The following is a 26,544-nucleotide window of genomic DNA, read 5'->3' on the forward strand; positions in this document are numbered from 1 at the left end:
CAGGTGCTACGGCCAGGGCGAAACCTAAAAACAATATGCTTTTTAAATGTGTACTGGAATAAATGTATTCACAGTTAAGCCATCTACAGTTAATATTCTCAAAGGGGATCTATGTTTACAATTCTTCGAACCCTTATTCAATTTTTTGGCTTATTGAAAGGTCTACGCGTTTCAAACTCGTATTATTTTGGAGTTCTCATCAGGACCGTTGTCTCTTGTGGTTCAGAATGTGGACGAAATCAAAGCCCCCGACGTGTACAAATTATTTTATTTATATGTCCGTGTAGTATTTATGTGCACCATTCCCTGCCTCTCCGCTCACTGGTGGTAGAGCACAGGCGTCTATATACGGGTTTCGTATGCCTCCGCCTTTAGAAGGGCGGGGCACGGGGCTTACAGCCGGTCTCCTTCAGAATTGAAGACGCCACGTTACTGCCGCATTAACTTCCTGGTTAGAGCCCTTTCAGCATAACCTTTGTCAGTGACCTGGGGCTCTTAGTTCTTGATGAGGCATTACACTGTTATCCCCATTACCAGCTGGGCCGACTTGGCACCTGTTAATGCTCTCCCTTATGTCCCCTATGTTGTTTTCAATTGCCTTCTGACACCAGCCTGCAACCTTCTTGATCAAGCACTTAGCATGGCGGTCAACCCTGCCTTGCATCTGACATCCTTTCCTCAAAACCTGCTGTACATCACCTGCATTAATATTCTCTGACTACTACACCTTTCAAAGCCTGCTAGTCATACACTACAGCCATGACCAGCCAACCGTGTGCAAAACGCTGTGTGTGCTTCCAACTCCCTGTGTGCTTATTAGTCGTGCCTTAGCTATGCCCAGCTGTTTGTTGTGCAAGGTGTAGTTTTTGTCAAGGCCCTACCTCCAGTAAAACAGCTTCAGTATCTGGACACAGATTGTTGACTTTCATCCAATATCTGTACCCGGCAGCTGAACCATCACAAACAGGACATGGTCATTTATTAAAGCCATGCCTAGCTGTTGGGTGGGCAATATGTAGTCTTCATCCAGGCCCTGCCTCCACTACAAAAACTTTAGTTGCTGGACATAGATTTGTGAATATCAGCCACATCCTGTACCCAGCAACTCTGCATCATTACAAACTGGGAATGGTCTTCAATCAAGCTTATAAGGAAATCCATAATGGAATTTTAATGGAAAACACAAATGTAGGATCCCTGTTTAACTTGCAGTGCCTTTGTCCTTTCAGACTGCAGTTGTACACAATCCCACATATCTTGTCTGTACAAATTGTTTCACAGATTTGTCATTTATTACCAAGATTATAATCAATAAAAGTGTTTCTTGTATGGTTGCAATTTTGACAGGTTTTTGTCATCAGCTAAGCCCTGCATTGAGTACATACTGGTAATAGTACTGTGATTGGATAGGAGTTGGGTCAGGAATATGGTTGAGGTTAAGGTTATGGTTATGGGAAAAGGAGAAAGAGTGTTCATGCCATTTGATCCTAAAAAGTTCACCAAATAGAAGAATGTGCAAACTGCCTGGGGTCCTCAAGATTAGTTTATAGTCTGTGTGTGTGTAGCAGTTAACCTTTTTTGTATGGGCAGAAGGAGTTTCCCTCTCCTCTAAGGGGAGTATAGTGCAGTCATCTTTAGAAAAGTCATGCCTGACAGAAGGCCTGTCAAAATACTCAGATTCAAATCAAATTTAGAATTTTGCATACATCACTGAGTTTAGGGCATTTTACCACTTATATATCTCTGAATGTTTGACTCCTCTTGTTGGTAGTTATCTCAGCAACCTCCGAAGTAATTTACACCAGAATAAAAAAGCATAGATGACACAGTGGCTGTTGATTTAATCCCATGGAGGGTCTTTTCCTAAGTGTCTCTATGAGATTAAAAATCCAGGAACGTGTTTTTTCAAAACCCTGTTGACTTTGGCCCACCGTCCTTGAGCATACTGCACAACATTTACCACACTTTACCAAAAGTAACTTGTGTGTTTTTTTTATCATCTTCATGAAAATTGTTGAAACCAGGCCAAACAATGTTTCCAGTCGCTCACATCTTGGCACGCCCTCTTTGCATGTCATTAGTGATAAATATCACTGACATGCAAAGCGGGGTGCAAGATGGTCGCTATCTCCTACTAGCTGTCGCTAACTGGTGTTAGCGACAGCTAGGTAATAGGGAGATAATTTTATCTCCGCTTTCTTGGCTTTTAAAGCCAAAAAAGCGGAGATAAACCCCTTTGATAATATGCCCCATTATTATTACTGATGGAAAATTAGGCATAGAGGTAAAATGTCACCCTGTAAAATTATGTGCAGTTTGGTCTGTTCAGCTCTGTTCGTAGGTTGGAGTTAAGTTGTGTTTCTTATGCTTTTTCTCATAGTACTGTTTACTAAATGAAAATTCACCAGCCTTACTGTGAAATTAGAACTTTAGTTTAATCAGAATAAGGCATGAATTCTTCATTTCGTGTATTTCCATTCAGTACTTGCTTAGTTATTTGCATTCCAAAATGTTGTTGGGTGGGCTGCAAAGGTTTTATCTGAGAAAGACTTTAATATATCGTGACATTTTGCAATCCTAGAACATTTTGAAAATATAAAGAAACCCCATTGGACATGGGAGCATTTTCTCTAATCGTCCAACGGTAATTTGTGGTCATACATCCAGGTCACCAGACTCCAGCTCTCTTGATTGGCTTGCTGCAACTGAAAGTATTTGTTGTGGTGCCCATCAGGGAAGCTTGCAAAGGCCAAGCAAAAGCCCAGCACCTGCGCTCAATTTCTAGTAAGCAAGATCGAAAGCAGAGTATTGGGGGTTATGTTCATAAGAGGATCTGGCATAGAGCCTAGCTTCAATCCTTCCGTCCCCCCCACCCATCTCCAAGCATGGGTGAAGACTATGCTTGGGTATATCTCCAAACAGGGGCTGGATGTAGGTCCTGGCCAAAGGTCTGGCTTTTCACCAGGTCCACACTGTGGGCCACCAAAGACTATGTGCAGTGGGTTATGTTAGCGAAGGGAGAGAGGATAAAGATGCGGTGATATGCAATAACAACAAATAGCAACACGGCATCAGAAAATAAAAATACATACACCAGCAAACTAGCAATTATTGGTCCAATGTGATCTGATCTATGATGTCAATGGTGAGGTGATTTCTTCTAAGAATCATTTCATTTGTGACATCATGTATGAGGTCACGAGCAGTACTCTGGGTGCTGCCTGCATGCCTAGCTCTAAGTGACCCATTCACTTTTCCTAAAGGTTGTTGATAGATTTGGGCCAAGTGCATTTTGTGAGTCCATCTTTTGTTTGTATGAGACAGTTTTTGTGCAAGATATTTCTCACGTGTCCTACTTTTCTACCTTAATGTTTTGTAAAGTATATTTTGCTATTTTCACCTGACTGCCTACTTTTCCATTTATGGATAATGAAGTTTACTCTGACCTAGGCTCCCAGGATCAAGTTTATGAAGCAGCATTTCTGTTGGCACAGTTTCCTGTGTATTTCACAAATGATTCTTTCATGTACCAATTTCTTTTTAGCTTAAGTCATTCCTCGTATGTAATGGGAAGAAAAACATATTTCAGTGTTTACTAAAGGATTTCTGCCGCTAGTGGCAGTGATTTTTAAATGACCATCTATAGTATCTATTCTGATGTCTGTTCAGGTCTCTGATGTTAGATTCAGCTATTGGTTAGGTAAGTGGAAGATTCCATAGTTGTTAGTCAGCGTAGAAAGTAAAATTTGTATTCAGCTGTACCATATCAACTGAAGATATGTAGACAACAGTATGTACTTCAAATTTGTGTAACTGTGATCGTCACTCCTTGCCACCACCTGCTTTCACTACCTAATCTATAGATTTCTATAAATGGGAGCAGACGTATCACAAATTCTGCTACCTCATCTTTGTTCATAAAAGGTGCCATTGAAGATGAAGACATTGTTGCTGAGGCAAAATGGTATCATTGTAATGGTCATCAGACCATGCAGGTCTCTCACTCTCATGGAAAATTGACAAGATTTAATTCTCTGTTTGTGTTCGAAGACACCATATATGTTTGTGCCTAAAATGGCGATCCCAGACAGGGAAGCCTAGTTGATGGCTCCCCACCGTAAATAGGTCTGTGTGACTGCCATTAGAACCAGGAGGCTAAGTCATGGATGGTCCACTTGGTTCAGGATTTCCGCTGGCAACAGCAGCTCTGCCAGTGAAAACCCTGCACTTCACTCACCTTTACGTGAAGCAGACGAATAGCGTGTGTGGCGTGGTGGGAGGTCCGCCGCCGCTTTATGGTGAGGGGTCTGGTCTGCTAACCTGTAAATGACCCCTGTAAGACCTGAGGACACACTTGGACCACAATGCTGAGTCAAGATCAGCAAGCCTCCATGTTCTGTATGTACTGACAGATCTGATTATTATGCTGATTCATAGCTACCACATTGTTAACCAACAAATGAAACAACTATTCTATTTATAGATGTAAATGTGTTTGAAATTTATATCAGAAAGAGGTTATTTATAATCATTCAATTTTTCATGAGCAAATCCTTTGCAGTGCTAGAAGTGGTTGAATCAGGTGCGATATTTGTTATAAACAACAAATGTTTCTGCATCTTCTTTAGCTGTCATCTCTTTGCAAGCAGTTGGACAGTTTGTGGGAGGAGAAGAAAGGCTCTGTCATTTTATTTACTTGGATGCGGTTTTTAAAAGAAGAGACTCTAAGGCACCTGAAAATCACATCTCCCTATGAAGTCACAGTGTACGGTGAAGGGAGACATGAGACCCAACTGAAAGAAGAGTCGGATATATTGGTAACTGAATCTACGGCGACATGCAACTTTCTTGCTGAGAGAGCTGTGCAGGAGGCAGAGTCACTGGACAGCCTGATAAGGGACATATTGGACTTTGATCAGGTTCAGCAGCTGAGAAGCTTCCAGAGCAAAGCATACACATGCAATATCTGCTTCTCCGAGAAGCTGGGCACCGACTGCACACAGTTCAAGGTGTGCCAACATGTCTACTGTAAAGACTGTCTCAAGGGGTACTTCGAAATTCAAATCACAGAAGGCCTGGTGCACCTGCTCAGCTGTCCAGAACCCACGTGTGACTCCATTTCTACTCCATCTCAGGTAACAGTACAAGTCTTGTTTTTCTAATTGTATTTGATTGGACTCATAAGTGAAGGTACATGTTCTAAGCTCCACCTCCTTATGAAAAAAGGGAATCTGAAATAAAACCTTTCTGTAAACATTTCTTAACCATATCCACATTGTTTGTGTTCAAATGATAGAGGTCCCTAACGAAATTACAATAACATGCGGTGTCCATTCATCTGCCATTTTCAGAGAACACATTTAATTAAGATGGAGTTTGCCCTTGAGCTACACTTTCAGCTCTTTGACCAAATTTACAAAAGCTAACGCCCTAATTAGTACTAACCACCTCTCTTTTTTGTAATCCCCCCGCTTGGATTCACCCCTTTTGATTCCGCTCTCCTGTGTGTCCCTAGTTTCTTCCTATCCCCTCCTCTGACTCCACAGCATGCCCAGGAAGTTCTTCATAAGATGGTACTCCACCTGGATGGAATATCCTTGCATTATCTGTGTTAGTAAAGGTCATGTAGAAGCGTCTTGATAATCTTCTACCCATATATTTAACGGGGCAACAATTGTCTCCCTGCAGGTCAAGGAGCTGGTCGGAGAAGAGTTGTTTTGGCGCTATGACCGCCTTCTTCTGCAGTCCAGCTTAAACTCAATGGCAGATGTGGTTTACTGCCCCCGGCTGAACTGCCAGACTCCAGTGATGAAGGAACCAGGAGGTACCATGGGAATCTGCTCCAACTGCCGCTATGCCTTTTGTGACCTTTGCAGAATGACCTACCATGGCGTCACACCCTGCGCACAACCTGAAGGTGAGTTTATTACTATGTCAAACCAGGTTACTAACGAAGATCACCCGCCATTTTGTTTGTTTGGCTTTCACTTCATTGAATCCCTTTTAAAAAGAGATATGTCCCATTTCCAGTGACTACCTGTTGTTTCTCTCAAATGGCTTCTTAAAATAAGCACTGACAAAGCCAATATGTCTCTGCAACCCGAGATGTGGCGCTGAGTGAAGTTGTGTGTAGTGGAATTATGTGGCACGGTGTGCAGTGAAATTATGTGGACAGCAATTATGTGGGATTCAGTGTAGTGAAATTAGGTAGAGTGGGATTAGGTGCCATGGAGGGTAATTATAGAGTGGTATTGTGTATTTTGGAGTGGCATGTAGTTGAGTGGAGTAATGTGTTGAATTATATGGCATGATGCAGATTCATGTGAGTGGATTTGATGTATGTGGTGTGTAGTGAATGACATGTTGTGGAGTGGAATTATGTGGTTTGGAGTAGAATCATGTGGTGTGGATTGAAATTGTGCGGAGGTGAATTTCAGTGTGTGGAATTGTATGGCAAGTGAAATTATGTTGAGTGGAATTATGTGACATGGTGTGAAATTTATTTGTGTGGAGTTTTGCTGTGTGAAGTAGATTTATGAGGAGTAGAATTATATGGTATGGAGTGGAGTTGAATTATGTAATTTTGTGTGGTATGCGGAGTTGAATTATGTTGCATGATGTGGAATTGTGTGGTGTGAAATTGTGGGGCATAGAGCGGAGTTGAATTATGTGCTTTGAAGCTGAGTGGATATTTGTTGAGTGTTAATATGTGGCATGAAGTGTGATTATATAGGTCGGAGTGAAATTATGCATAGTGGAATAATCTGGAGTTTAATTGTTTTGCATGGAGTGTAATTATGTGGTGTGGAACAATTGTTTTGCATGGAGTGTAATTATGTGGTGTGGACTGGAATTATGTGACATGGAGTGGAAATATGTGGAGTTGAATTTGTTGGATTGTGATTACGTGGCATGTAGTGAAATGATGTGGAGTTGAATTGTGGAGTGGGGAATTTTGAGAAGTTGAAATGTGTTGTGTGTAAGGGAATTATGCGGTGTGGATTTGTGTGTTGTGGAATTGCATTTCATTTAATTGTGTGGCGTTCTGTTGAAATATGTGGAGTTGAAGCTTGACTTCATGCCCAACTAAGCGTGGGGCACAGTCTACATCGGATGGCTATATTGTTTAGTGATCTCTGCAGGGCTTAGATTGATGCAGGCAGCATAACTGCTACAGGGCTGAGGGAGCCACCTTCATGGGTGGTGAGACAATGTTGTTTCTCTTTTCTGTCTTCTCACCCCTGAAATTGGCTAAAATAGTGTAAATGACATCGAGTAGTTGTTCTGACTCCCCTGCAAGCACTGGAGTCTTGAGATGACTCCTGCTTCGGGCGGTTTGATTTACCACTGCTTTGAAATTTCAACACAGGCTCTGATGGGGGGCGGGGTCATGGTGATTGATGGAGGCTCGTTGAGTCATCTGTATTTACTAAGTGAGACAGTGGCGTTTCTACAGCTCTTCTATCTGGTAGCATGTTTATTTTAAACGTGCATTGGCATGAGGGGCAAAAAGAAAGTTTTTCTATAGCTCCTTCTAGACCATGGCAGCAGCAGCAGCTTATCTGCAATGATGCCCTGCAGCCATTACAATAAGAAACTAAGCTTGTCTTTGTTTCCCTGTCCAGAAACGACGGGAGGGTGGACGTGTGGGGAGATAAAGAAACATGAGCTAAGGCAACAACTGAGGAGGGGATGTTGTGTGTCGATTAAGATACCGTGTATAGGTTTCTCGATTTATGCCCTTTATTTAAGCACAATTCGCGTTGCCCGTATTTAGGCATAGAAATCATACCCTTATTTAGGCATTATCCATGCTAACCTAATACAGGCATGGTCACCTACATCCGTCCATCCACGTCACAATGAGTTCTTGGAAAACTAGACTCTAAAGCCTTTAGGACTTCCCCTTGCTTGGATTATTGATTTCTCCAATAACTCATTAATTATGCATGAACATCTGTTTCTTAGGGGTTCATTCATGACGTCCCTCTGCCCGACTTTTACGTCAATACTGGCATTCCTAAACACCTTCAAGGTATAAATATACCTTCACTTGCCATGGTGAACCACGGTTCGGCTGCATACTTGCACGGCTCCCCACGGTAAGTTCGGAAGGAAGTCGAGTCCCCGCCTGACGCACTGACCAGATGCTGTCATCCTCCTTGCAGAGAATCCAGCTCCAGTGTTTCTGACTCCCCTTGCGGGGTGTTAGAGATCGAGACCCGGAAAGAGATGCCAACTTCTCTCATTCTAAGGTATGGTGGGGACAAGAACCTAGAGTGACTTTTGGCAAATCTTGGCAACACCAATCTAAATTATAGCCCAACAAGACTATAGAAAAACAGCACCTACTTCTCACTACACTTAGGTTAGGTACACTGGGGTAGAACTAGCTAGAAGCACCAGATGAGTATTCACATTTTAGCCTGTGTTATTTATGTATGTATTTTTATGAATATATGTCATAGCTACAAACCATGCTATTGCAGTATTATTTTATCTTACTGCTAACGCTGTACTTATTATACTTCGCATTCTGTCATACGATTGTAGCAGTTCATATCTCTTGCACGAGAAATAAGGCTGTTCAATAAACCCTTTTTATTGAAACGCCTGTCTATCTATTTCTGTGTAAACTCTGTAGAAACGAAGCATGCACGATTGACGGAGTGAAACTGTTATCTATTGTTTCCACAATTCTGAGACTGTTCTGTTTCTAAGGGAAACAAAGTTGTCATGTTTATGCGGTTGTCAGAAACTAATCCCGTCTTGTTTATTCGAGAAGTTTCTAGTGACCTCTGAGTTAGCTGGCACACACAAGTAATTAAGTTTAATGTACTCAATAGAGACATACTGACCTTAGTCCCATGTCAAAACTATAGTGTATATTATTCCAATGCACAGAGCCTATCAGGGATATAGGAACTACACTACAGGGAATAACAAAAGACATACATTTCAGCACAATCTACAGATGGAAAGAAGCAAAAAGGATGGGGTAGGTGGGAGGAGATGGAGGGGGTGAAAACACAAGCACTCTTGTGGAATGCTCAGAAGACAAAGAAAAGAAGTAGCTCCTAAAACAGCAGAAATGGTTGGATGCAAGTACTTGGTCCATGCTCTAGGGGTGGGGCAATCTCAAGAAGAAGCATGATGTATGCATGCTATGGACAAACGGGAACGAAGAATAGGAGAACAACATTGGAGCAAACAAATGGGAATCCTATTGCTGGGCTGAAGCCCATTGATTGTCAACAACATGTCTTTAAAGGAGACAGCGAGCCGAGACCTAAAAATAAAAAATGAATGCTGATTCATGTCACGGATACCGCCATTTATTGTATATTCAAATAGCTCAGAATGCTTCAGCATTACCTATCTTCCCCTGGAACTAGCCTTTAAGAAGAGTTTGTGACGGAGACTTTCAGGCTGATAATGTTGACACAAACTGCCATAAAACCTGTTAATTTGATAGTAGAGGCATCGTCCAACAAAGTAAGCGTGGTGCAATTTTGCCTGTATGGCACCACTAAAATAGACTCGGCACCACTAAAATAGACTCTGCTTGTATACAGGTCATTCAAACCTGATGTCTCCTAGATATCAGCTATGACAATAAAACGCAGATATAATGGGCAAGTGATGGTTCCTTGGCTCCATCTGGACTATTTACGGGAAGGAAGACTTTTATTTTCACTGCAGTGGAGGAAAACTATTGATATTACAGGTGAGGATGAACTACATGGCCACATTCACAGAAATCTAACTGAACTAGTTAATTTGGTAAATTTATTTAATGTTTATTTCCAGCATTTTTGTTGAAATGGTAAATCTGAGAATAAATGTTGTGTCCTAGTTCTATTGCTAAACGGTACCCACTGGACGACATCCAGTTCTGTTTGTTTGTCTACCCAACTGACTTCACCATCTTGTTAGTGGTTCTGTCAAAGTTTATTTTTATAGCCCTCTCAAGCCGGAAGGGTTCGAGACGGTCTCCAACCCCCGCTACACATCAGACATTTGACCCGACATGGCTACGAGGAACACGACACTGCAAATCACACTAATCCTTTGAAATATTGGATAAACCTGGGCATTTTACCCTTCCACTGACCTAGGATTTCCACCTTACTGTTGTACAGGCAGTCTCCTGGCCTTGAGACCGTTATATTGACACTTCTCGTTCTGTATTGGACGCGTTACTGATCTCAGGATCACTGATCCTCTTCCCCTTGGCAAGACTTTGGCAAAAATTACTTATTGCCCTGAAGAAGCCCATGTTTGGGCAAAACGCGTTGGATGTCTATATGATGCAAACCAAGCACATTTGAAATAACAAACTTAAGACCAAAACTTTGTCTCAGTTAAACCTAAGTTTTGGTCTTAAATAAAACTTAAGACCAAAACTCTACGGAATGCGGCGTTAAATACAAAATACCTCCACCACACCCCTTTTAGCAATACCAGCACGGAGGCCCAATAAAAACTTTTTTAGACCTCACGTGCCAGGTATTTTTTAACATTCGCGCATTAATTCACTCCTGACCCCACCACTCACTGATTATCTGATACCCTCACGCACCACACATGGGGGTCCATTAGGATGGCGGGTTGACTTAGTCCGCCCGCAATCCTATCTGTCATTGGGACCGCCCGCCATAAGGGCGGGTGTCCCGTGGGGGGTATTAGGATGCGCCCGCCACAGTGGCGGGCGCATCCTGCATTTTTAGCATTGTGGTGGGCGGTGCTCTTAGCACCGCCCGCCACAATGCTAAACATGCAAAAATGCATTTGCATTACCAAAGTGGCAGGCACCGCGCGGTGCCTGCCTCTTTGTTAATGCAAATGCAGGGGGTTACCACAGGTACCCCCCGTGTTCACCCCCCACCTCTCCTTCACTCCAGGGACCCGCAGGGGGCCCCCGTAGTGAAGACCGCATGCCTTTCCATGGCGGTATCGCTGCCACGGAAAGTCATCTGTTCTGGCCCATCCTTATATGGCTGGCGGTGTCTAATAGACAGCACCACCATATTAGACCGGGGCCGAAAAGCGGCAGACTGTCTTTCCGTCCGCCGCGGTCCGCCCCGCCATACTAATATGGCGGGGGGGCCTTTAGGTGAGGATGGCGGGCGGATTGCCCCCGCCAGGCCAGCGGTGGCTACCGCCAGCCTGGCGGGGGCAATCCGCCCGCCATCCTAATGGGCCCCATAGTATTTACATCAGTGCTCCAGCGTGGTGGCTGGTTAGTAGCACGCCGCATTCCGTAGAGGGATGCGAAGACCCCTATGATGAAGCATGACACCAAGGGCCCTTTTGGTGTGTGAGGGGTATTTAGAGCACACAGTGTGCTCCCCACCATTGTAGGGACCATACCAAAACTAAAATTTAACTGAGACAAAATCCTAACTTTACTACTCCTAAATGTGCTTTATGAATACAGAAGCTGTAAAGTTAGGATTTTGTCTTAGATAACTTTTGTGAATCGGGCCCAATGTGTAATTTGTCTTCAGGAGACCTGCCAATGTGTAAATCTAACAATTAAAAATTATACTACACATGAAATTAAAGCAAAAAAGCATGCTTTTGGAAGGCCGAGTGGAAGATTGACAGTATTATTCAGTAATAATGTATGACAAGTGAAAAAGTAAAAACATCCTTGTAATATATATTGCCAGTCCTTCTAACAAACCAAATTGCCACAGAGCTATTGATCATAAACATCTACTTTCCTCCACAACTGGTGAAAAACAAGCACAGAAACCGGACAACACTTGAGAAATTGGAGCAAACAATGGTTGCATATGGTAATTATTTTGCTCATTGTACAGAGGACTTCAATCAAACCCTATTGCCATCAGTGAACAAACTTGCAAGCTTTGAGGAACAAGATTTGAGCTACAATGTCCCAAAATCTCTTTACAAAAAAACCCCAAAAGCAGCAATACTCTAACTAGGTATTCATATGATCTTATGGTAGATTCAGGATTTAGAGCGTTAAATAGGAGGTTAGCAGAAGACAAACTAGCTGCACCAACTTTCCGAGGACCCAGGGACTCCACTGCCATAGATTACACATTTGTGCATTAGTCATATTTTCACTTGTGTAAAAACTATGCTATCACACAAAGACCAGAGAGTGATCATGATCCTAAAAGGCAAGTTATCAATGTTAAACATTATCAGTGGAAGACCTATGTATTGGCTAACAGTGATAGAATGATTGCTGTTAACGGTAAAAATCTTATTTGGAACAACATGTTAAAAGAGAAGGCGTCTAACTGAGATGGAGCCCTGACATCATGTATTAGAAAATAATTTGCACGGTTGGAAGTAGGGGATGACTAGATGACTACCTGGAAATCATCCATACTAAAGAACATTCTATTGATCTTAGTGACCAAATCCCAGAAATCAAGAATATATATAGCAATCTCACCCAATGCTCAGCATTTAATCAAATCAAAGAGAGTATACTGCAATATGGTGCAACATACACTAAAACTTTCAATGTCTAAGGATTGTGATCTGAGGTACCTGTGTCTTACTCTTGGAAACTGCTGAGTAAAACATTCCTATGTCTGTATTAAGTCACAACTACTCAAAGGAAAATAATGATGAATCACACCGAATTATGCAGTGTCTTCATGATTGGGATGCCATATTTAACACTATTCATGACATAGTTTGTTAATACAAGGATTCCTTAATGTAGGTTCAATCATTCATACATTTATTTACAGAAGAAGATGATGAAGCAGAGACTGTTTTTCTACCACATACACCTTTAAGTCGCAAACAACGTAAATTCCAGAAATGGGAAGAAGCGATTAGTAACCAATGTATCGAAAAGAAATGCAAAAAGTGCCCTCAGTGTAAAGTCAACATTGAGGTGAGTTCATAACCTATATTTTTATATAATGTTTCCATGAATAAATGACTAAATCAATGAATGAGTAAGATAATGAATGTTTTTGTTCACAAGAAGGCACACATGTATGTCAGGCCTTTTCTATCTAAGATCATACCCCAAAGGTGTGCTTTGTCAAACTCACTGAATAGTTTGTTATTGCCCATATACTCTAATATATCAGAAATTAAGATTTCCACCTGAGCTCAAAATATGCTTGTTGCATGGTGATTTTTGCATGAAAATGAAAAACAGGGGAGGGAATTGGAGGAATTTAAGTATTGTTTGTGGAACCTCACAAGGCTTGTTCTTAAGAATACATGATTAGCTGTTGAAACGCATTTACACAGCTGGCATCCACTTCGAAAATGAAATTCGTTGCGCGCACTACATTCCCAAATGTGATGCGATGCAGTGCACGCAACAAAATTAGTTTTATTTATTCATATGTTTACTTACCTGTAATCCTCTGTAATCCATAGATTACTACCTCCCACCCTGCCCCTCCCCACGTCTCCGCCCAGCAGCTACTCCCACCACTGACCGCTACTGAATCACATGTTTCATAGTTCTAATCATCTTCAAAACATTACAAAGCATCAATATCCGTGGACAATGGGGAAGCATCGCTGAAGAGGGTACATAGCAAACCTCTACTCACATTCCAAGGGCCCCAGACTTTCGTCCATTTACGTGGGCATCCCTGCTCTCGTAGATAACCCTCTCTGCTTGCATGCACCAATCCATGTCTGATTTCCAATCAGTGAACCTTGGCTTGGCTACAACTTTCCATGTTATGACTATATTGCGCTTCGTCACCATATAACTCAAAGAGACCCACAACCTCTCAGTTCTCAACAAATCCGTAGCCCCCCTGATATTAAGAAGACAAAGCCGGCCGGAGACATTGATGGGCTTTTGACAAGTCCGGGACAAGGCAGATACAACCTTGCAAAGAGTTTTAATGCAAGCATGCATGACTTACTTGTGGAAATACTTGAGCAGATTTAAAAAAATCCATTTTCCTTATCATACTGTTTTGGAGGAGCATTTCTATGGCTGTGGTCACATGCTTCTGCTGCAATGGGCCCGATTCACAGGACTAACTTTAGACAAAATCCTAAACTTACTACCATTTTGGTATTCACAGAAGGCACTTACTCATTTTGGTATTCACAGAAGGCACTTATTCATTTCGATATTCACAGAAATTAGGAGTCCAGACTTTAGGACTCCTAAATGCCTTCTGTGAATGCCGAAAGTCTTAAAGTTAGGATTTTTCTCAGTTTAGGAGTAGTAAAGTTAGGACTCTTAACTTTAAGACTCCTAAATGCCTTCTGTAAATGCCGAAAGTCTTAAAGTTAGGATTTTTCTCAATTTAGGAGTAGTAAAGTTAGGACTCCCAACTTTAGGACTCCTAAATGCCTTCTGTGAAAACTGAAAGTTTTAAAGTTAGGATTTTTCTCAGTTTAGGAGTCCTAAAGTTAGTAGTCCTAACTTTACTCCACTTTTACAACACGCTCGCAGCCCTGCTCACACTAGCAATGTCCCAGCGTCCATAGTTGGCAAAGATGCGGGGAGAAGATCTGCTGCACACAGTCCCAGCGTGGAGGTAAAACAAGATTAAAGTGGAGTCTCCCCACCCCTCTCACCGCTTCTCCTCTCGCCGAAGGGGGTAGGGGTATGAATTAGGTCCTACCAGCAGTCCGATTCATTTATCGTCCCCGCTGCGCCCGCCAGGAAGGCCAGACAGTAGAGGGACGAGGGCCACCCCAACGCTCCGCACTCACTGTCATTTCGTGTCCTCCGATACAGCCCCCTCCTCCGCCACTCAGTCCATGCGTGGGTCCGCCGGGCGCTCCGCTCCAGGAGTAAGCGCAGTCTTCGGGCACTCCTCCACTTTGCTACAATCAGCTCCCTCTGCAGCGTTGCACAGTTGCACTAGGCCACAGCGGCGCTCCTAAAATCTCCGCATTACGGGTCCAAGATGGCGCCAATCGCGCTCTGCAGCAACAGGTTTACTCCACACAGTGCTCACTACAGCTGATTCTTACGGTCCTTATCGTCTTCGCCTTGCTCCCCCGCAGTTCCGACAGCAGGATTCTGCCGCTCGTCCTCTATCGTACAATTTTAGCAAGTGTAAATCAGGATGTTTGGTGGCCCTGGTCCGGAGCTCGTCTACAAAACGACCGCCGATGTTACAATCCTAAAGCACACCTGAGTAGTGGTTATATGAGGTCCACCCTGAAGAGGTCTGGGCAGTTCCCTAAGACCCCATCAAGTTGATTATATGCTACAACCCCTTTCTACTACAAACACCACAGTAATGCCCCCCACATATGGGCCTAAGAGTGTGGATCAGAGCCAATACTATCAAGATACCTGTGTTTCCTTTTCAGCTTTCCTTCATGAGAATTTAGTTTCTTTTCTATCGTGCATAATAAGAGTGGAATCCTCTTTGTGTTATTTACAAATCAATGACTGCCTGCTGCATAGCACCAAATATTTCACCTCTTAACACTGTTACTAATTCAGCATGTCCCTTGTCCTCACTGTACTCCTTGTCAATGCAAAAGCAGGCTGTTGTGATATGTGTCTCAATCTACAATAGAGCCGTTTGCTGCTGAACCTGCAGTGCACAAAGTGTCTAGTTAACATTTATCTCTCTAGTCTGATAACTCATGGAATATATGTATATCCTGACCACTAGCTTAGGACATTTTGCCAATGTCATTATAAAGGCATCTACGCAGGTCTCATATTCAATAGCCCAGGTATACATCCAAAGATCCCTTTTTTAGAGATCACATATGAAATAGAGACCTGCACCACCTGGTAGGCTGAAAGACAGAGCCTTAAGTCATACTTGTTCATCATGGTCAATTAACTCATAGGCCTCAACCAACACAGATACTTGTTCCTACGGCTACTTGGGAATTTGTAGTACAGGCAGCCTGTTCTTCTCCATTTGTTGAATCACCAGTAAGAATTCCCCTCAGGAATGTCCCGTTTTTTTGTGGTCCACAACAATCCTCTTTTGGCCACATTGCAGCAGATTAGTTCTGTTTGGAAGAGGAAAAGGAGGTTCCAAAGAATGTCCTCTGCGTCTGCTGTTGGACAGTCCACATGTGGTGCAGAGTGTCTATGCCTCTGAGTCTTTCTTTCACAGTTCAGCCTGTATTTGTAAATGCTGAATGTTCCCTTGACAGTTATTGGTCATTACAAAGTTACTATTTCTTGAAATTTGCTTACCATTAACTGTTCTCATACATTTGTTTTACATGAGGCATCTATGTGTCTTCCTAAAACTCACCTGGTCTTTGAAGCTAGCCTATTATTTCTGTTTCTGTCACTCATTCCTGCTATGTCTCCTGCATTAAAGTCTTCTGTGACTGTGTTAAACCATCTGGCAGTGTTCTTTTTTTTCCAAATCTTTTTTATTGAATAAACAAACCAAAAAAGCAAAGAAGATCAAAACAAAAGAGGACAAAGTGCAGTAAATTTTCAAGAATGTCAAGTGGTTTCCGTGCATTGATACAATATTCGACATAATGTTGCATTTGTTCAATACTACAAACAAGTGTCTACAGTACTTAATGATAGTGACATTATTCCTTCCCGTGGTCCGCCAACTGTGGGGAGGAGTCATCAAAGGGTGTGCATATCATCCCCCTACGCACATTCCATGCCTCCCAAATCCTTGTCCAATTTTGTGGGCAACCTCTGCTCTCGTACATCACCCTCTCTGCCTGCATGCACCAATCCATATCGGACTCCCAGTCACAACTCCTGGGTGTAAGTACGCCCTTCCAGGTTCTCACTACGTTGCGTTTCGCTACCATACAGCCAAGGGAAACCCATATTCTCTCTGCAATTGTCAAATCAATAGCTTCTAAGATATTTAGAAGGTACAAGCGGGCGAGACTTCGATGGTTTTGTGGCATGTTGAGGACAGAGTAGACATGACCCTCCCCCAACATGTCTGAAGAGTGGGGCAGTCCCACCATCGGTGGAGGAATGTACCAGTTTGCCACAACCCCTGCGGCATGCAGCAGAGCTTAGGGCACCCATTTTTACAAACACTGAACTGGTGTAGTAAACTCTAGGCAGGAGTTTAAGTTGGATGAGCTTAAATCAGGAGCGGATCGCCACCTCACTGGGGGAAGCCAATGCCTCCTGCCATTCTTCATCGTCAATGTCCCCAATGTCATCCACCCAGCGTATGCAAATTTTCCCCATTGTGTCCGGTGTATTGTTAAGTCTTTTACGGTATGTCAAAGAAATAGCTTTGTCCTGAAGGTAGTCATCCAAGAGTCTATCCTCGAGGGGCGAGGAAGCGGGCAACTCCGTGCCCCTGGGTATAGCCCTTTGCAACGCATTGCGGACTTGGAGATATCTAAAAGTTTCAACGTCCTGTAGTTGGTAATCTCGTCGGAGATCGCTAAAAGGGTCCACCCGCCCTTCGCCTACAGGTCGCCCACCTTGGTGAGACCTATCATGTCCCACTTGTTGAAGCCCGGATGTTTCAATAACAGTCCCAGTTGGTGTGTGTCAAGCAAGGGAGTAACTTGTGTAATTCTAGCCTTCCACCCCAATATGGTTGTTGCAGCAAGCCCTATGGCAATTGTGGTGGAAGTCGGGGTATATTTAGGTGACTGGTTCTTCCCTCCATAGATAGCCCTGGGATAATTACCGGGGAGCATGTTATGTCTATCCATCTGATAGGCGGGGTCAGTCCCCAGTCGATGCACCCAGTGATTAACGACCACCAGTTGAGAGGCCCAATAATAGCTTTTGATTGCAGGCAGGGCGATACCACCGTCGTACCATCCTTTCATGAGTTTAGTTAACGCTATTCCGGGAAGCCCATTATTCCTGAGCAAGGAGCATACCTCTGCTTCAATGGCAGCAAAATAGTGCGCTGGGACCAAATACCATGTGTTTTGCTGGGCATAGATAAAGCGGAGACGCGCCATCATTTTATAAGGGGCGGCTCTGCCCAATAGGGTAAAGGGCAGAGTCTTCCAGTGTTGGACGTCGGCCTAAAAAAGGCGCAAAAGAGGAGCCAAATTGTGGGCATAAAAAACTGTTGGGTTGGTTGTGGCATAGATTCCGAGGTATAAAAATCCATCCATAACTATTTTAGCCCCACAGTCCCTGGGCAGGGTTGGGCGGGCTCCGCTTAGAACATAGACGAGAGACTTATCCCAGTTAATGGTATAGCCGAAATACTGCAGAAAAAGAGAAAATATGTACAGAACATGGTGAAAGTATGGCGTGGCCAAGTAGAGCAGGATATCATCAGCGTAGAGCGAGATTTGTTCTTTTCTTTTTTTAATTTGGGCGTGCTCTCTCTCTTTCCTGTGTTCCTTCAACCCCTCTGTATCTACCAAGATGCCAAGCTCATTTTTACATTATTCCTTTCTATGGGCATATTCATAGTCCACTTAGAGAAAACTATTCTGACAGATTTGTGGGAATTTATAACCTCATAAACAGCTTTTCAACTACATTATGCACAAGCATTACATTCTTAGGCCATTTCTGTTTGAAAACACTTCAATTCACTTGAGACTATTGGGGTTATAATTTATGTACGGTGCATCGTGATTTCAGCTGGCATTCCCTCATCTTTGGATTTAGCGACATATTGTGGCTCAGCATGTGACACTGTGGGTAATGGTGTATATTGATTTGTTACATTTTTAGAAGAATGGAGGCTGTCGTACGATATGGTGTACCAATTGCTGGCTCAGTTTCTGCTGGACCTGTTCTCTTCCTCTTTGTCCCTACACCATATTTATAGGAGAGAAGTCACCTAGAAAGAAATGCACCTGCAAGTAAGTATGCTTTGTGTACTTTATAAATTTGCATTCTAAGCATAAACAAACAATATTTTGTTAGGCATATTGTCTGTGTTTTTGTGTGTGTGTGTGCACGTGGGTGCGCAGGTGTATGGGTGTCAGTGGGTGGTTGGATACTGGATCCCTTTTATGCTTTCAATAGTGTGAGCAGAGGGAGGGTGGTCTGTCCAGCCCTACTATCACCTTAACTAAAATTATGGATTTGATAAAAAAAGCTATTTTCTAGTAACAAATAAACTTGCACCCATAAAATCGTGTTACTTGTGTATGCTCAAAATGCACGTGATGCGTCTTGCATAACCTACATTTCTTGTGAGTAACTTGCGTTGCACCTACGTGTATAAAAAAGTTGAAATTGCTAGATCGCCAGCTTGACTTATGCAAAATGGAAATGACCAACTTCAGGCTTCATTGACCCATTCCAGTGCAAATATGGCTCAACTCCAACAACAAGTTTCACTGTAAGCCCACCATCGGTAAAGGTGTCAAGTCTCTTGGATTTTATGCTGAACAAAATGTGAGAAGTTAGCCTGGCATTAGATGTCCACTAGTTCTAGTGGGCACTTTGCACCAGTCTAATCGACCCTTAATGATGGTAGTTGTAAAGTCAACCTTATAGAAAGCTATCCTAGTGGTAGCATGAACCAGCAGTCTTGAGGCTAAGACTTCAGTAGGCGAGTTAAGCAATCCCTTGAATACCAAATGAAAGGACACCACACAAGGTATATATCAAATGTTTATGTATTTAATCTAAACACAACCCCTTTGTACTCTTTATGAGGTCAGAGGTAAAAATACAATACAAGTCACACAGTTAATATATGATAAGTTGCACAGTATACGTTATGCCCTAGGGGCCTCACAAACCATATACAAAGAAAGTGGTATAAGTACCACGTGAGGATTAGAAAGCAGGCCTAGGTAGTGCCTGTAGAATCGCTGGGGCTACACTAAACAACCAAAGGACAGGAAGTAGGAGACCCACGGGAGCCGCGTGCAGTGTCTGAACACAGGCGCGGATTCCCATTGACTTTCTATGGAGTTCGTAAAAGTTACAAAGTTACAGATTAAGGACACTTCCAGATGGACTCGGATGGAACCCTTTTAAACTAGGACACTTCGAGAGTCAAGACCCACGGGAGCACCGGAGTATTCGTGTTACCCCAACCAGGGAAGCCGGGTGCATAGGTGTGTTTTCGTATTGGGTTTAGTCGTCGTTTTCTATAGAGAGCTGCAAAGAAGTGCTGCAGGAGACCAGAGGAAAAGTGTCCGGGTGGATCCAAGGGTGGATCAGAGATGTGAAGAACCTGAAAGCAGAGGGAACAGAGTCTGGGTCACTAGCCAGTGACCAGGAAGGAACCAGGCGATGTCGGGTGCTTTAAGGTGAAGAAGGTGAGTTTGTCACTTCAGCCACGAGGTCCAAGAGGCATCGATGATGACCAGAAGCTGGATTCGGGCTGTCCCACAATGGATCTAGATGACTGCAGCGTCGGTATCCGGATTGGAACCAACAAGCCTTGGCAACTGCAACCCACGCAGGTTGTCGAGATTGGCTCTGTTGCAGCCCAGCAAGGTCTGTGGCGCTTCTCCTATTCAGAGAAGCTGGAGCAAACCTGGAGCAACCAGGAAATCAAAGTAAATGTAAGATGGCGTCTTCAGGGGGCTCACTAGCCAATGGGCAAGGAACCGGGACGACGCGTCGAGCACAAATGTAAAGGCGGGGCCCACGGGACACTCGCAGAGTGTGGGGGCCTGAGCTTCGGTGCAAATGATGCTCGGGGCTTCTCGTACCCTAATGCACAACTTAATGAGGCTTCAGGAAAGGAGTGCAGGTAGCAAAATCCAGGATGTCCAAGATGTCCGGTCCCACGTCTCTTGTGTCCGCCACGGGTCTCAGCTTTGCTGTGGATGTGGGTCGGGGTCAGAGAAGTCTGGAAGTCCAGTTCTTGAGTTGCAGAGTCTTCGGGTTCCGACGGGAGCGTTGAAACTGCAATCTGGCAAAGATGCTGTTGGTGCCTGTTTGCACAGGGTGGTCTCTCCTTGACCACAAGGGAGATGCCTTCCGTCTTCCAGTCAGAAAGGAATGTCGAAGGTCCAAGATATGTCTTTCAAAGATTCGTCCAGGATAATCTAAAGTCCTGGGGACACAGCTCCTATACTTATACTAAGAAAGGGGGCTGGATTACCTGACTAGGTCCCTCCTATGGGTGGACCTGAGAAAGGGGTGGTTACACCACTTTCCCTTTGTCCAGTTTCGCGCCAGAGCTGGGGCTAGAGTGTCCCAACAACTGGTTTGAACCGGGCTATGCTTGGAGCACCTTGTGTGCCCCAGGCAGTGTCTAGATGCATTCACTGAATGCAGCCCTCCCTGCCCCAATACACAAAACCCCTGTCTGGGGAGGTGCTGGCACCTCCCTGGACAGGAAACCTATTGTCCAGGCCGCCCTTGCTGGAGTTTCCCCCAGCAACAGGAAGTTAGACTCGTGTCTGTGGCAGCATCATCCATTTTTCCTGAGGCTCTGTTTAACTTTAACCGGGTAAAGCAGTAAACTACATGTCTTTTCCCTCTAGAAGGGTGGAATGCTACCCCGCCACCAGAATTGGCGGGGGGGGGGTAGTATTCCAAAGTGTTTGACACCGTACACAACATGTTTTGATAAAGCCAAACCAAAGTTAGCATTAACCGTGAGGATTATAATGCACTTAAGAGTATATGGTATGGCTATATCATAGAACAGCTATAAGGAGATGGTTCCGAAAGCTGCAGAGGGGCTCAGCTCATGCTAGGGCACCCTCTCACATAAAACCAAGAAATCTGCCTCCAGGATTGTCGATGCCTACCATAGGAGTGGCTTATAGGTGTTATGTGTCTAATATGTTAAGGTAGATATAGGTATACTATATCTAAGTAGGGGGTGATTACACCACCTTACCCAGGCTGTGTGAACAGACCTGTGGTGTCAGTTTGGAAGGCAAACCAGGGGTGGCACAATACATGCTGCAGCCCCTGGTAGGCCTAGGGTGCACCTATGCCCTGGGTACCTATGGTACACTATACAGAGGCTCACAAGGGTGACCCAGTAACCAATCTGGTATGCACCTAAAGTGCATGGTATCAATTTAGAGAGAGAACAGCTTAGGCTGTGGGTTTGATTAGCAGGCCCACAGCCACATTAAAGTCGAAAAACCAGAGAATCACAGCAAAAAGTGGGGGTGACCATAGGAAGCAGACCCTACTCTCCTACAAAAAACCTGACTCTTCATTCTCACATAATTGGCTTAGCCAGGGCCCACAGTTTAAGATGAGACTCACAAGAGGAATTAATAATGTCATTCTCGAGGTAGATTTTAAATCTGTTGCACAGTCCCAAGTGTTATCTAGGATTGGGGTAGGAAACTCCTTACTGACAGATATTCTCAAAATTCCCTTAATCCCCTTGAAAACTGCCCTGCATGCAGCTGCAAGTCTAGTTTCAGGAACACAATAGTCTTAGCACACTTCGCCAGTTCGGATCACCTTCAAAATAGCTCCCCATTTAAGCCAAGAGCAGCGGTTCTTAACTTTTTTTTACTTCTGTGGACCCCCACTGTATCAATACTGGTATCCGGGGAACCCCACTGAGTCAATATTGTATGTAAGGTGGGGACCCCTGGCTTAAGCAATTTCTATGATTTGAACCTCAAAACACAAACAAAATACAATAACAAGCATACCCCAAAGAATCCTCAAATATTAAAATATTTTGTTTAATTCACAAAAAAATACAGAAAAAGTTTTCACATTTACAGTTTTCTTTCTTTATTTGTAAATACTTTATTACTTTTGGTTTATTAATTTTAATATTATTTGATTTTGTTAAACAATCGCAGACCCCCAGGGTCCCTGGACCACACCTTAAGAACTACTGGCCGAGAGCATATTTAAAATTGAAACCACCCTGCATAATGAATATATCTCCTCAATTGTCATCCTGGCAGTACTTGGCCCACAAACTCACCACTTCAGTATCATTCTTGAAGCACCAACCTCCAAGACAAAAATAACTCTCGAGCATGCTTTCTCAAGAAGCACACCCATTGCATGGACCTCCATCTTCCCTGCCATCAGAGCCAAATACATCCCCTTTGGAATTATAAGACTGTTGTAGCAACTCCTTTTAAGGTCATTTAGAGTGCAGTGGAGCAAGAGTACCACTGTAAATCAACAGTGTTTCTGCCCCACCCAACTTGTGGTTGCCTCACCCTTTTTGCTGGACTTCTGTTGGCAGAGCTTCAGCTGGCTCTGCCAGTGGAAACCCATGACCTGGTGGCCCATCTACCACTGGGCTGTCTGGTCATAGTAACTACCCTTAGTAGGTCAGGGTGGCCAGGCAGGTAACCAACACCGTATTTCCCTGGCAGAGGCTACATGATGTCTTGCGCCTTGAGACCTGCGCCTTGAGACCTGTAGGTGATTTGGCGCTATATAAGCTGTAGTTAACAATAACAATAACAATTCCATGTATTTATTCCTGCGAAGAAAGCTCAATAACTCGGCTGTGCCCTTCAGCTTAAATTCCTTATCATTCAGGACCGAATGGTTAAGCTTCCAGACAAATTTCCTTTCAACTTTTTACATTTGTGGACATTTCACCACTGGACAAACACCAACACACGCTTGACGATGTGCTTGCCCCGCGGTGATTGCTTTTTTTTTTCTTCCACGGGGTCTGCCCCCAAATCCACCTCTTCAGCCAGCCCAAGCGCATTTCGCCACCTCCAGATGTAACGCTGTTTAATTAGGCACTGCAGGTGGAGAAATGTTCTTGGGCAAAATAAACACTGCTAAATGTCACTTCTACTGGAACAAAGCAAACACAAGGAGATGTGTTTACTTCTACTGGAACATCATCTGATAATTTATTATTAAAGTTTTGGAAGACAGTAGTGAACATACACGCTCAAGATGTTCCCCATACAGGTTCCTTGTCCATACTACACCTCATTTACTCCCAGATCTGGTCCTTTGTGTGGGGGTCCTCGAGACTCATGGTACACCAATCCTGCGGAAGCTTAAGCCTCCCGTCTGTTGAGCACTATGCCCTGGCCCTCCAGCTCTACCAACTGGCTTACCTGCTCCCTGGTATTCCAGACCCACCGCAATGGGTTCATATTGAGTGATCGCTACTCCTTGGAGGCAAGGGACTTGTCCTTCTTGATGGGGACTATGCCCGTCAATCGTGCCTCTCACATCCTATGCTCCATGACACGTACAAGGCCTGGATATGTGCCCACTACCTACTCGGGGTAGACCCACGACTACATGACAAGGCACACTTGTGGGTCAATTATAGTATACGCCACCCACCATTAGAAGAATATCGTCTCTAGTCCACTTCAAAAAAGTGACCAAAACTTTCCTAATGGGCAAATTCCTCTCTTAAAGCTCACACTGCAATCACCCCCTCAACCTAACTTTATCTATGATCACTGCTCTATTCCTTGGCTGCCTTCCCCTATATTACCCACCCTGCACTCTGAACAATCCTTCAGGGTGATGAGACTGCTTTTCTAGTTTACTGCATCGTTTTTGCTCCTATCCCTTAAAGTAGTCGAATACTATGACTGTTTGTTTTACCATATACTGTTTCTACTTGTTTCCTATCCCTGGACTCCCCCCCCCCTTTTGTTCTGTATCCAACCTGATACTACTGTAAAGCCCTCTGATACCCTCACGGGTCTGGTTCGCGCTCTATAAAACACTAAATAAATAAATACAAATAAATAAATAAGGGTGACCCTATGCTGGACCCTTTGGAGAGAAGCGGGCATACACACCTTGGACGAAATCCTGCTTACTCATGACCTAAAACCGTTCACCCAGCTGAGAGCGGAATTTGATTTTCCACCCGCAGCAAACCTGGCACTACATGCAACTGCAGAACTGTCTGCGGCACTGCTTGGTTCCTTGGCCCTTGTCCTTACAGTCCTGACCTCTGGTACCTATCTGAACATGTGGGGACGCTGTATGGGAGTGATGTCGGGACTGTACGACATGCTCTCAAGCCATCTTTTCTTACAACCTCTTTTACGCACTCTCCGTGCCAAATGGCAAACCCGCTTACAGGCCTCGTATGAGGACGAAGAGTGGACGGACATCCTGGAAGACCTGGATAAGGGCACAAGAGAGACCAGCCTGAAGTTCTGCCTTTTCATAATACTCCACGACTGGTATTGGTCACCAGCAAATCTGGACAGAGCAGGTCTCCTTCCCCATGTGAACTGCTGGCGATGAGCAAACACCCACTGCAACATAGAACACAGAATCTTCCAGTGCCCTTTGAACCAATCATTCCGGTCGCATATTGGAATGGTCCTGGGTGCCTCCATGGCACTACACCTCCCTCTCACGCCCTCAGTCATCCTCCTCTACGATGTGGGGGACTCACCGGATCTCTCCCACCTGCAGTGCTGCCTCCTCCACACAGCCAGGGCTACAACCAAGATATGTATTCTTCACCAGTGGAGGTCGCCCGTACCCCCATCTCAGGAAAATTTGTTGGTGGCAATAATGTAAACTGCCTTGCACAAATGTGTCATTTACAACTTACAGGACAGGCTGAGCTATTTATGCAGATGTGGGCGCCTTTCCTCCGCGATGAGGCGGCCGACATGTATCCTGCCCACGGCCCTCCATCCCCTTGAATTGCACAACCAACCCTCACTGCATTTCCTGATGGCCACCACCTCTCCCCTCTGCCTTTCATCACCCGCGCAACAATGATGCCCCCCTGCCCAACCCAGCTTTTCCTCCCTCCCTTGATCCCTCCCCCCTCTCTACCTTCTCCTCCCCTTCCCTCCATGAGTTCTTTCTGTCTCCCTCCCTAGCCTCTCCCACGCCCATTCCTCCCTCTTCCCCATCCCCCCCTCCTGTTCGCTTCTCTCGTTCTCCCCGCCCTTCACCCATCCCTTTCCCTCCCTTCTTCCGCACACGTAGGCACACAGGGCAGAGAGACACCCTCCCTCTTCAAGGGTAACCAACACTGCCCCAGTTCCTTCTGTTCCACCTTTTGCCAAGAACCCACCCATCCCCTATCAATGGACGTGGGAACCACTCGAACCAACAGTGGAGGGCTCTCTTCCCCTTGCCGTGATCCCTGCTCCCCTCAAGCCCTGCTGTCTGCAACACCCAGCCCCTGGATACGCAACCCTCCACCCCACCACTCCTCTTCTCAGGGACCGCCCTTCAGTGCCCCTTCCCTTGTATTCCCCCACTCGAATGCTTCTGGTCCACTGGCCTCTCACTACAGATGACTTCTGATGGACAGGCCGGCACTTGGGGGTTCGGGTCAGTCTCTGGTTATTACTGAATATCAGATTCTCTTGGATTTTGCCTATCTCTATGTATCCATACCCGTCTCCCGCCCCTTCTCAGTAAACTGTATCTCACCGCTCAGCCTAGCATTGTTCAAAACTTTTACGCTTAGAAATCATCCGGTGTTCATGTTGTATACCTTTACTTTATTCAATCAAAAAAACGCAACACAAAAAAAGGAAGACAGTAGTGAGTCAGTTATGTGTTTGTCTCACAAAATTATACCTATCCTGGAAAAGGATTTATGCTCTGTAGAGAAGAAAGTGCAATCTTTTGCTGGGGCATTATCTAGTCTCCAAACCTCTATCGGACCCGAGTGCCTGCATTATTGTTATTTCTTTTAGCTAAGTGAATAGAACTTATGTTCTAAATTCTTGAACCATTTTAAAGTCCTCACCCTCAGTTAAATTTTCACACTA

General features: G+C 44.3%; 1 protein-coding gene across 2 annotated transcripts in view; it reads left to right on the forward strand.

Moving 5' to 3' along the window:
• Nucleotides 1-26,544, forward strand: part of LOC147668350 (E3 ubiquitin-protein ligase RNF14-like) — a 144,119-nt gene that overhangs the window by 39,842 nt on the left and 77,733 nt on the right. Inside the window, exons 4-7 of one of the 2 annotated variants that reach the window (XM_086948576.1) lie at nt 4,629-5,135; nt 5,689-5,917; nt 12,741-12,889; nt 18,617-18,747. In XM_086948576.1, coding sequence (XP_086804702.1) covers nt 4,629-5,135; nt 5,689-5,917; nt 12,741-12,889; nt 18,617-18,747 — 1,016 coding nt within the window. The remainder of the gene's footprint in view (nt 1-4,628; nt 5,136-5,688; nt 5,918-12,740; nt 12,890-18,616; nt 18,748-26,544) is intronic. The other variant, XM_086948577.1, reaches the window with a different exon arrangement.

Source organism: Lissotriton vulgaris, unplaced genomic scaffold, assembly GCF_964263255.1.
Source record: "Lissotriton vulgaris unplaced genomic scaffold, aLisVul1.2 SCAFFOLD_2240, whole genome shotgun sequence".
Lineage (NCBI taxonomy): Eukaryota > Metazoa > Chordata > Amphibia > Caudata > Salamandridae > Lissotriton > Lissotriton vulgaris.